Raw genomic sequence first — 12,505 nt, 5'->3', positions numbered from 1 at the left:
TCCGTCATGCGGCATGAACTCTGAGCAAACAAGAGAAAGCTCTTTACCTTGCCACAGCGTTAACTACCGCTAACCCCTCCCCTCCACCTCCCTCCCTCTTCCTCTCCCCTCATCTTAAATGAATGAGTGTGGATGCCTGCCACCTCTCCTCAGTTTGTGTTTTGTTCTATTTTCCCAGAGAGGGAAGGAAATGGGAGGTGAAGTTTGACTGCGTTAGGAGACGGCCTCTGTTTCCTCCCCTCTGTCTCCCTGCCTCAGCTGAATAATGCAGGCCTGGAGCGGGGTGTCGGGTCGGGGGAACACAAGCGTGACTGGGTCACACGGCTGTCACGCCACTCTCCCGCCCCCCCTCGGAGCAGGGCCGGGGACCAACAGGAAGCCATAGTCAGTTAGGGAAGTACCTCAGGTGCTGTGTCACGTGACAAGTCTTCCTCACAGACTTGCGTTAGTTTACATGTTACCGTGGGCTCTTCTCTTGCCTGGTTTGCTGTGGTGGAACTTTCACAGACCGGAACGTTCTAAGCGGCCAAGACGAGAGTGACAGAACCCTCCTGCTCATGAGCATAACCCCTCCCACTGCAAGGAGCACCAGCCACATACCAAGCAGCGTGTCCATGGCAACTCACATGCCCTCTGCCTCCGCTGGCCCTTTCGTCGAATTCCACCTCAGGGTTCATTAAACTGCCTCCAGACCTTAAATATCAACCCCTTCAGTAGGTGGATAAACAGGATGTCTCTCCTCTCCTACTACACACACACACACACACACACACACACACACACACAGCATCATGGCAAGCGTTACCATGTGATCTCACTGTCAAATGCACACAGAGGACCTGCATGCTCACACACCCCCCATCCAGCCCCCCTTCCCCGTCCACACACCCCCCATCCAGCCCCCCTTCCCCCTCCACACACCCCCCATCCAGCCCCCCTTCCCCCTCCACACACCCCCCATCCAGCCCCCCTTCCCCCTCCACACACCCCCCATCCAGCCCCCCTTCCCCCTCCACACACCCCCCATCCAGCCCCCCTTCCCCCTCCACACACCCCCCATCCAGCCCCCCTTCCCCCTCCACACACCCCCCATCCAGCCCCCCTTCCCCGTCCACACACACCCCATCCAGCCCCCCTTCCCCCTCCACACACCCCCCATCCAGCCCCCCTTCCCCGTCCACACACACCCCATCCAGCCCCCCTTCCCCCTCCACACACCCCCCATCCAGCCCCCCTTCCCCCTCTACACACACTACAACAAGACACAGGTTATATAGGAGAGCTTTTCCACCCAAAAAACCTGCTTGAATATTAATAAACATAGAAAATACATACCCAGGGGAAAAGCAGAAAACATCGAAACACACATGCGACAGCACCTTGATTACCGAGATGCGTACACACATACACCAAAGTCCCTTAAGCACAGATCAGTGGGTTTCTATGCATGCTGTCTAAGTTGTTTAGAATATGAAGCGCGTGTTAGTGTGTGTGTGTGCAAGCTCAAGCATGTTCACATGCATCTTCTGCACGTGATCACGTCTGGGTCGCTTGATCTTTTTAAGTGTCTGTAGCTTCCCATACAGCGTGTGTGTGTGTGTGTGTGTGTGTGTGTGTGTATGTATGTCCTTGGCTCGTGGCTCTCCTCCAGTCATCCGCAGGATTCTTGCAGGCTCTTACCAGAGGTCCTCAGGGGCAGGTGTGAGGCTGCCCTTGGCACGCCTGAGCAGAAAGAACACCCTCTCCTCCCTCCGGCCCCATCGCTGTGGTGGAGAGGGGGGAGGGGGGAGGAGGGGGGGAGAGACTGAAAGACGGGAGGAGGGAGGGAGTTAGACTGTGGCAGAAAGCGTAATGAGATATGACATTGTGAATTGCATTACGGCTGATTAACACATGCTTGGGTACGCACTGCCGCAGAGAAAGAACACAAACTCTCTCTCTCACTCTGACTCTCTCTCTCTGATCTCTATCTTTCTGCTTCCTCTGTCGTTCCTTCTTCTCGTGGGTCTTTCCTCCTTTTCCTCTGATCTGTTTGCCCCCCCCCCCCCCCCCCCTCTCCTCGCCCTCCCAGTCCAGAAGGAGGCAGCCGCAGGAGGCCTGTGGGCCCCAGGATGCCTCTCTCTCTCTCCTTCCCCCTGGGAAGCAGGGCGTTTTCTGCTTCATGTGCTGGCCCCAACTCACGCTCTCTTCAGGTGGCCTCCCTTATCGCCCGTCTGTAATTAACCAGTACGGGCAGTGTACGGTGTCCTGCACACACACACACACACACACCACCATTCACAGGCCCCGTCTCACAGCCACACTGAACTGTCTCAGACACTGGCTGTTTGGGAGGTACCACCTCCTCATTCCCCTCCTTTGGCTTTCCTCTCCTTCCTATCATCTCCTTCTCTCCCTCCTTCTCCTTCCTCCATCCTCTCTAATGAAACACTGCACTCTTAGTTTCTCTTGGGTGTTTCAGCTCTCCCCTCCTGCTTCCAGGAGCTTCTCTGGCCATGCTTTAATTAGTCCCCACTTTTAATTAGTTCTGTTCTCCTGGAGAGCAACATGGCTGCTTCGTCACCTGAGCATGTCCAGGCAGGGGCCAGCCCTGCCTCTATTCTCAGCCCTGCCTCTATTCTCAGCCCTGCCTCTATTCTCAGCCCTGCCTCAACTCTCATCCCTACCTCTACGCTCAGCCCTGCCTTTTACGCTCAGCCCTGCCTCTACGCTCAGCCCTGCCTCTACTCTCAGCCCTGCCTCTATTCTCAGCCCTGCCTCTATTCTCAGCCCTGCCTCTACGCTCATCCCTGCCTCAACTCTCATCCCTGCCTCAACTCTCATCCCTGCCTCAACTCTGGACCCTCAGCCCTGCCTCCACCCTCAGACTAGGCACACACACCCTTCCTTGTGATGTGTAGGTGGTAGCCTCTGGGCTGTGCTTGGTGAGGAGAGGATGCCAGGGGCAAGCAGCTGGGAGCTGGTGTGAGAGGAGCCGGCTCGCCTGGAGGAGATTCACTCATCTCTTCTCTTATTACCTGCTCTCTGGGGGGGGGGGGGGGGGGGGGGGTCAACAGGAGAAAGAAGCCTATTCTTAGATCCACAGCCAATTCCACTCTTAAATGCTTTTGCTTGTTCATTCTCGCCCTCTCTCTCTCTTAACCAGCTCCCCTCTCTCTCTTTCTCATTTTGAACTTGTATTCTCATTTGTGCCCTCTCCCATATCCTGCTCCTCTCTACCTCTCCTCCTCATCCCCCTCTCTCACCTCATTTGGCTTCATGTCTCACTCTCATCTCACCCTGCTTAATGTCTCACTCTCTCATATCACCCTGCTTCATGTCTCACTCTCTCACCTCACCCTGCTTCATGTCTCACTCTCTCACCTCACCCTGCTTCATGTCTCACTCTCTCATCTCACCCTGCTTCATGTCTCACTCTCATCTCACCCTGCTTCATGTCTCACTCTCATCTCACCCTGCTTCATGTCTCACTCTCATCTCACCCTGTTTCATGTCTCACTCTCTCACCTCACCCTGCTTCATGTCTCACTCTCTCACCTCACCCTGCTTCACGTCTCACTCTCTCCTCTCACCCTGCTTCATGTCTCACTCTCTCATCTCACCCTGCTTCATGTCTCACTCTCTCATCTCACCCTGCTTCATGTCTCACTCTCATCTCACCCTGCTTCATGTCTCACTCTCTCATCTCACCCTGCTTCATGTCTCACTCTCTCACCTCACCCTGCTTCATGTCTCACTCTCTCATCTCACCCTGCTTCATGTCTTACTCTCTCACCTCACCCTGCTTCATGTCTCACTCTCTCATCTCACCCTGCTTCATGTCTCACTCTCATACTCAGGATGTATTTTCTTGTGTGTGTGTACACTTGAGTACATGGAGATGTGTGTGTGTGTGTGTGTGTGTGTATGTGTGTGTGTGTGTACACCTGAGTAGATGAAGATGTGTGTGTGTGTGAGTGAGGGTGTGTACACCTGAGTACATGAAGATGTGTGTGTGTGAGGGTGTGTACACTTGAGTACATGAAGATGTGTGTGTGTGTGAGGGTGCTAGGACCTGACAGCTCATCCCCTATAGAGTTGTGGCCGGTCGTTCAGTTAACCTCCTCACAGAATCAATCTCTCTGTCTCCCTCCATCCCTCCCCCTCCTTTCACCTCTCTCTCCTTTCTCTCTCTTTCTTTACCACAACCATGCCCTTTAGGGGGCCCTCGTTTGGTTTTACATCCATTTATAAATCTGCAGCACACACACACCAACCCAACACACACACACCAACCCAACACACACACACCAACCCAACACACACACACCAACCCAACACACACACCAACCCAACACACACAACAACCCAACATGCACCAACCTAATACACACACACACACCAACCCAACACAAACTGTCACACACACCCAGCATCAGTGTGAGAGAGGAGCTGGGTTGTTAAAGTGCTTGACAGGAAGCATACACTCACACATCCACACACACACAGATCTAAGTCTGTGGTTAGGTTGGTGTGTGTGGGGTTAGGTTGGTTGGTGTGTGTGTGTGTGTGGTTAGGTTGGTGTGTGTGTGTGGTTAGGTTGGTGTGTGTGTGGTTAGGTTGGTGTGTGTGTGTGGTTAGGTTGGTGTGTGTGTAGTGGATGATATTTAGCCTATTCATTTCCGCTGCCTTAATCCTTGCCATGTGATGGACAACAGCAGACTGAAGTTAATACCCTGACTGGGGACAAATCTCTCCTCCCTCCATCTCTATCCCCCTCCTTCCATCCTTCCCTCCCTCTCTTTCTCCCTCCCTCCATTTCTCTACCTCAGTCTCCCCCCTCCCTCTCCCTCCCCCCATTCCTCCTGGAGAGGAGAGCAGAGCTAAAGTCCTGTCTGAACCTTGATCAGAGACACACGTCGCACTCCGCCAGCGATAAAACCCGCCCCCTCCATCGTTGCCATGGCAACACCATGGCAACCCGGAGTGGAATGCTCGATTAATTAAAAAGTTGATTAATTGCCTTTTAATCGCGTATTTGTACATGTAACTTAGAGGGTGTTTCTGTCATCTCTCTCCCCCTCTCTTCATTCAGCACTAAAGAAGCAGTTTGAACCTGTGGTGTGTGTGTGTTGTTTTGTGTTTATGGGGGTACATGGTGTGTGTGTGTGTAATGTGTCTGTGTGTGTAATGTGTGTGGGGGTGTATAGCTGAACTGTTAAAAGACCTTGTGAACCTTCTTTAACCATGAAGACCTGTGTGGCCCAGCTCTGCTACTGTACTGGATACACACTCTGAACAAGGGCAAACTAGCTGTCTCTGTGTGTGTGTGTGTGTGTGTGTCTCATACAGCTGGCCTGCTGTAATTACCCCCCCCCCCCTCCTTAACTCTGCTGTGATCCCAGCATGCTGCTAGCCTGCCTTAACAATGGCTGATAGACACCAGGACACAGGCAGGCATTGCATAAGGTCCATATGCTGAGACCAGTCCCTGGGGCTGTGTGTGTGTGTGTGTGTCTGTGTGTGTCAGCGTGGATCGTAACCAAAGCATCTGGTCTCCACCAGCTGAGTGAAGTGGCTGAAAGGATGGTGGTGTGTGTGTAGCCCCCCCCCCCCCCCCCCCCAGCTGAAGAGGAGGTTTTTTGGGGTCCTGCCTCTCTTGGTGTAATAGACAACATACTGATGGACAGACGTGTGTCCGTGTGTGTGTGTGTGCGTGCGTGTGTGTGTGTGCGACATATTAGCCATGTAAGCCGGGGTTGAGTAGTTCGCCGTCCGCCTTGACGGAGAAACATCTGTCCGTGGTGATAGAGGAGATGTCACCCTCTCTGTCCCTCTCTCTCTCTCTCTGTCCCTCTCTCTCTCTCTCTCTCTCTAATTCCCCAGCTGTTAGCCTCCATATCCTCCCTGCTCTCCTGCCCACACCACCTGTACAGTTTTAATGCATAATTGATCTGCTTAGTAACCACTTCCCTGTCTCCTCTCCACCTGGCTTCCCCTCTCCTGTCTTCTCCTCTTCCTTTCCTCCTTCTCTCCTCCTCCTCCTTCTCTCCTCCTCCTCCTCCTGTGTTGAGGCAGCGCGTTGAGGCAGCGTGTTGAGGCAGCGTGTTGAGGCAGCGCGTTGAGGCAGCGCGTTGAGGCAGCGCGTTGAGGCAGCGCGTTGAGGCAGCGCGTTGAGGCAGCGCGTTGAGGCAGCGCGTTGAGGCAGCGCGTTGAGGCAGCGCGTTGAGGCAGCGCGTTGAGGCAGCGCGTTGAGGCAGCGCGTTGAGGCAGCGCGTTGAGGCAGTGCGTTGAGGCAGCGTCATCGTGTCAGTCTGGTGTCACACTGTGTTTATGTGGGTGACCTTGCGGGCCCGAGAGCTGCCATGTTATTTCACATCGTCAGGTTACCGTAGCGACGTCCTGGACCGCCCTGCGCTTTCTCCCAAGGCCACTGCCTGTTTGTGTGAGGGGGTGTGTCAGCTGTGTGTGGGTGTGTGTGGTTTACGAGGTGTCTCTGCTCAAGGCAGCCAGGCCTCACATCTGAATATGAGGACTGCAGAAGCACATGGCTGGAATACCAACACACACACCATAAATCACACATGCACACACACACACACACACAGCACCTCCCACCCTACAGCTCCCTCTCTGTTAACCCCCAGACAGGGTGAGCCAGGAGAGGTTAATGCTCCATCACCACACCTTCTAACCTTGAAGACAGGAGGGGGAGGGAGGAGAGGAGGGGGTGGAGGAGGAGGGAGGGAGGAATGGAGGAGAGGAGGAGAGAGGGGGGGTTGGTGGAGGAGGGAAGGAAGGAAGGAAGGAAGGAAGGAAGGAAGGAAGGAGAGGAGGGGGTGGAGGAGGAGGGAGGGAGGAATGGAGGAGAGGGGGGGGGGTGGAGGAGGAGGGAGGGGGGGGGGGCAGAGGAGGGGGGGGGTGGAGGAGGGATGGGGCAATGGAGGGGGGGGGCGGTGGAGGAGGGAGGGGGTGGCGGAGGAGGGAGGGGGCAATGGAGGAGGGGGGGGGGGCAGAGGAGGGGGGGGGGGCAGGGAAGGGTTGTAGTGTGTGGGGGGAGGGGGAAATGAGGGAGGTTAATGTCACAGGATAACCCGGTCTCTTCCATATATCTCGCCGCTCGTTAAAGCCCTTCCCCAGTGTACTGGAGTCGGCGGGCCTTTCACTGACACCCGTCAATCAAGCAACCATCCAATCAAGACTAACTGCCACATCTGTCAGTCCTGCTATTGGCTGGACATCAGGAAGCAGATTACCGCAGCATAGATCATCTAACTTCCACACGTGTTCAAAAGGTCCATGTGACCTTTACCCCTGGTGAACCTTCATCTGCTAATAAATCTAAACTGGCCCTCGCATCGATATCGGAAGACTTCCTCAACCCCTCCCCCCTCTGCCTCCCCCTCTGCCTCCCCCCCTCTGCCTCCCCCCCCTGCCTCTGGACTCAAACCCTCGCCGTCTCCACATCTCATATGGGTTTTAACCTCATGGAGGGGTTTGAAAAATGAACATATGCACTTAGGGAGGGGAGGGGAGGAGAGAAGTAATGGGGGAGGGGAGGAGCGAGGGAGGGAAGGAAGGATTTTCACGCCACCTTTTTTTGATGGATGGTTTTATTAAAATAGCATTTGGAGATGTGTGGAACACACTCTGTCCTGTGTGGGCGGAGCCTCCTGAGAGAGAGCCTCATCCATATCCCCTGAGAGGCTGGGAGGGGTACTTAACAACAACAGCCTCCACTGTGCATGTTTGGGAAAACATTTACCATGGCTGACAAGCCCAGGAAGCAGACAAGCAGGAGGAAGGAGGATGATATCGCTAACTTGATTCATGACCACAGGTCCATCACCTCCACGCCTTCTCAACCAATCACTACTGATGCTGCACACAGGAAGGTGTGCCAATACGTTGTGTGTGTTGTCCCAAAAGTCAGTGTGTGTTTTTGGGTCAGGGGTCATAGCACTACAGTAGAGTTTTATTGTTTCGCATGAATATTCTGTTCCCGAAGGAAGGTGCGTGTGTGTGTGCACTGGCAGGTTGAGCTAGTATAGAGATCTTCTGCGCAGTGGGAGTATGGATCTAGTAGAGCAGCACTCCATGTAGCACTTGTCTATCTTGTTAATCATCCCCCACATCTAATAGTCTGGTCGATACGGACACAAGCATCAAGCCGCTGCAAATCCAGGGTGGCGTCCCCCATATCCCAGCCAACACCCCCTCGTTAACACCACGCTAGCCCCCCCTCGTTAACACCACGCCAGCCCCCCCTCGTTAACACCACGCCAGCCCTCAAATCCTAATGAAGTCCCTCTCTCTATTAGTAAACAAATCAAATCCAGTCTTGCTGTGTCTCTGTGTCAGCCAGGTTGAAGTTGGGTGGTGGTGTTTTTTCGGGGGTTTCTTTTTTTAGGACATGGGGTGAGCTTGTTTTAGAACATGGGGTGTGCTTGTTTTAGAACATGGGGTGTGCTTGTTTTAGGACATGGGGTGTGCTTGTTTTAGGACATGGGGTGTGCTTGTTTTAGGACATGGGGTGTGCTTGTTTTAGGACATGGGGTGTGCTTGTTTTAGGACATGGGGTGAGCTTGTTTTAGAACATGGGGTGTGCTTGTTTTAGGACATGGGGTGAGCTTGTTTTAGGACATGGGGTGAGCTTGTTTTAGGACATGGGGTGGACTCAGGTCTTCTTCTCTGTGAGTTCATGTGCTTTCACCCCTAAGATTCTTACAAATTAAGACAATTTTCAATTCAATGTCCATTTTCCAAAATGTTGTTTTACTCTGGATGATCAATTAGCGTCAGACGGCCAGGGTGGGAGGAGCTAAGAGACGACCACCAAAAACCTTTTGATGTGCGTTGATGAAGTGGACCTTTGGAGAGCTGCGGGAGACAGACAGAGACCCTGTTGAATTAATGAGGCATTCACTGTGAAAGGGGCTTGATTAGAGAAATAATAGAGACTAAATTGATTTACAAAGAGCACTCGTATTATAACATCCCTCACATTGATTCCTATTATACGCAGAGAGCCGTTGAATAATGAACGAACAATGGGTCTATGCTAGTAGGCCGCGCTGAGAGAGCGCGCTCAATAAGGCCTCGCACCGGAGCACCTGGGTCTGTCCACAGCCGTGTAAAGAACTACATCTTCAGGTCCCTACTGCTTCACTTGCAGCTACTCGCAAGTGAAGACTTCTGCTGAGGTTTGTTGGTATTGTAGTTTTTTGGTGACAGTCAGGAGAAGTACTGGGACAGTTTGAGCCGCTGTTGGCAAGAGGGTATGGGGGCTTGATGGTGTTGATGGAGATGTGGTCACACCGGGCCAAGAACGCTCTATTGGAATTGACACGCTGTCACCTTTAATCAATGTAGTAAACACCCCCCCCCCCTGGTCCCGCATCACAGGGAGGGAGGGGAGAGAAGGAGGGGGAGAGAGGGAGGGGGAGAGAGGGAGAGGGAGAGAGGGAGGGGGAGAGACGGAGGGGGAGAGAGGGAGGGGGAGAGACGGAGGAGAGAGAGGGAGGGGGAGAGAGGGAGGGGGTGAGAGGGAGGGGAGAGAGGGAGGGGAGAGAGGGAGGGAGAGAGAGGGAGGGGAGAGGGAGGGGGCAGGTAGTCGATGGAGAGGTTTGGGGAAAGGAGGGCTGAGAGGAGGAGGGCTGAGGAGGAGAGAGAGGACTGAAGAGGCCACGAGACTCTTGTGAATGTTCTTTTCTACTTCTTACATTTTAAAGTCAGGCACGTTCGTACTTTAGTTTTTATTGGGGGCATGATCAATATTATTGCGTGTTTTTTGTTATTTCCTGGCTATCACGCACAACAAATGTATGCTAGTCTACGAAGCTACCATGGAGCAAGGCAGAAGGCAAAAAAAACTACAAACGTTTTTTTGCTGTGTGTGAACTTTCTCACACGTTTACGTTTAACATAGAAACAAATATATATATATACCCACAAAAATTGGTTCGGAAAAAATACGTTTTGAAAGGATGCACAATGATTTTTAATAAAAGTTCATGGTTTAAAAAGGTAGGTATGGATCAGACAGAGGAAGCTAGCGATGACTGATAATAGAGCCATTCCTGATCACCCTGGTGGGCCTGTGTGTGCTCATTCAGAGCAGTGTTCAAGGTTGTCTCTTATCTGAGACACTTGTCCTCCCAGGGTGAACTTGATGGTCTCTCTATCCCTTTATTCTCCCCCCTCTCTCTGGCTCTCCCTCTCTCTTTCTCTCTCTGTTTCTTGTTTATCTGTCTCTCCTAATTCTCTCCTTTTCTCCTCTTTCTCTCCATTTGTCTGTCTCCCTCTCCTCCCTCTCCTCCCTCTCCTCCCTCTCCTCCCTGTCCTCCCTGTCCTCCCTGTCCTCCCTCTCCTCCCTCTCCTCCCTCTCCTCCCTCTCCTCCCTCTCCTCCCTGTCCTCCCTGTCCTCCCTCTCTTCCCTCTCCTCCCTCTCCTCCCTCTCCTCCCCCTTTCCAGTCTGTGTGTCTTGTGCCACTAGCAGCAGCTTTATGAGAGCAGCAGCATACCTGCGCTCAGCTGGAACAAACAGAGATGGCTGGCTGCTCTCGGAAGGTCATCCGCCGTGGGCATGTGTGTGTGTGTGTGTGTGTGAGAAAAGACACTCTCTTCACCCTCTGCCTCACTGCCATAATTGATGCACAGGCGTGATTGTTTACATAGCCCATGTGTGTGTGTGTAGTTGGTTGGACGGGTCCTCAGTGTGTGTGTGTGTCCTCTCCTGTGTCCTTGTTATCAGGTCAGAGGTCACAAGGCTTAGAGGGGGACCACGGCAACCAAACGCCCCCCTCCCCTGGACACAACGGCAAGGCGACAGTTGCCCCAGTAATGAATGGTGACACGCTAATCTGTGTGGCTCTTATTGGTCCTGCAGGTTTGATTGAAAGCCCGGTCATGTCACCCACCAGGCGATGCATTGTGGGATAGCGGCTCTGTTGTTTCGGGGGGGGGGGTCTGGAGGTGGAGAGGGAAGGGAGACTGGGGGAGGGGGGGGGGGGAGCTCTGAAAGTTTCCCAAGCATGGCAGTGTCTGGATCTTCATTAACCTCAGCCTCCCTCTCTTTTGTTTTCCTCTCTCCCGATTTTCCCCTCATTCTTTCATTTCGCTGGGATGAATAATTGAGTGTAATTGGAGAGTCTGGCTCTGTCCTCAGCTGGGCTTTGGCAAACGTCACTTTTGTTGTCTAATAAAGTAGTTCCCTCCACTCAGCGAGGTTTTCCTTCCTTCAGTAACACGTCCCTCTCAGCATCTGGCACTGGGAGCAGGTTATGCTAGAGAACAGTCTATAAACACAGACCCTGGGTGTCATTAACTACCTGCACTTCATCCAGAGCGAGGGTATTAAAACTCACTAAGGTAATTTTCTTGATGATACCACACAGTTAAATAATTAGCCAGCAACTAATTTGCTAATATCAACACGAGTGGGGGTCTTAGACTGTGACTCACACACACTCACACATACTGCTCAGTGTGTCTATATGTAAAGGGCAGTGTGTTTTCTGCAGATTAAGAGTTTGCAGTTTCAACCTCTGATACGTTGCTTTGGATAAAAGCTAAATAAACCTGGGTCAGCTGACGTCTCCTGACCAATTCCCTCCTCTCTCCTGGTCATGTGACAGGTGTGGGCCAACTACGAGGAGAAGCCGGTGGAGGAGGTGGTGGCGGTGGCGGAGGAGAAGGAGCGCGTGGCCAGCTACAGAGCCGTGTACGTCACGGAGATCACAGACGCCATGCACTTCTACACCCAGGACGTAGAGACAGGTGGGGGTCTTCTCCTTCTAGTCCTCCTCTTCTCCTTCTAGTCCTCCTCTTCTCCTTCTAGTCCTCCTCTTCTCCTTGTAGTCCTCCTCATCTCCTTATAGTCCTCCTCTTCTCCTTATAGTCCTCCTCTTCTCCTTATAGTCCTCCTCTTCTCCTTCTAGTCCTCCTCTTCTCCTTCTAGTCCTCCTCTTCTCCTTCTAGTCCTCCTCTTCTCCTTCTAGTCCTCCTCTTCTCCTTCTAGTCCTCCTCTTCTCCTTCTAGTCCTCCTCTTCTCCTTCTAGTCCTCCTCTTCTCCTTCTAGTCCTCCTCTTCTCCTTCTAGTCCTCCTCTTCTCCTTCTAGTCCTCCTCTTCTCCTTATAGTCCTCCTCTTCTCCTTCTAGTCCTCCTCTTCTCCTTATAGTCCTCCTCTTCTCCTTATAGTCCTCCTCATCTCCTTCTAGTCCTCCTCTTCTCCTTATAGTCCTCCTCTTCTCCTTCTAGTCCTCCTCTTCTCCTTCTAGTCCTCCTCTTCTCCTTATAGTCCTCCTCATCTCCTTCTAGTCCTCCTCTTCTCCTTCTAGTCCTCCTCTTCTCCCCTCCTTTCCGTGTGTATGGAGTTCACAGAGCTGTATGGACATCTAACTTCTTCTCCTCCCTTTCTCTGGTTCTTGTTCTAATGAGCCGTAGTGTGTGTGTGGAGGGGTTGGGGTGGGTGGGTGTGTGTGTGTGTGTGTGGGGGGGGGGGGGAGGGTTGGGGTGAGCCTGTCT

General features: G+C 52.9%; 1 protein-coding gene across 1 annotated transcript in view; it reads left to right on the top strand.

Moving 5' to 3' along the window:
• The window catches only part of snd1 (staphylococcal nuclease and tudor domain containing 1), a 145,377-nt gene that overhangs the window by 102,598 nt on the left and 30,274 nt on the right, over positions 1-12,505 (top strand). The window contains exon 18 of the mRNA XM_084701824.1: positions 11,616-11,757. Coding sequence (XP_084557950.1) covers positions 11,616-11,757 — 142 coding nt within the window. The remainder of the gene's footprint in view (positions 1-11,615; positions 11,758-12,505) is intronic.

The sequence above is a fragment of the Hypomesus nipponensis genome, chromosome 7 (genome assembly GCF_054491055.1).
Source record: "Hypomesus nipponensis isolate SF chromosome 7, ASM5449105v1, whole genome shotgun sequence".
NCBI lineage: Eukaryota > Metazoa > Chordata > Actinopteri > Osmeriformes > Osmeridae > Hypomesus > Hypomesus nipponensis.
The sequence above is the reverse complement of the archived record's forward strand: the minus strand, read 5'-3'. Positions and strand labels throughout refer to the sequence as shown.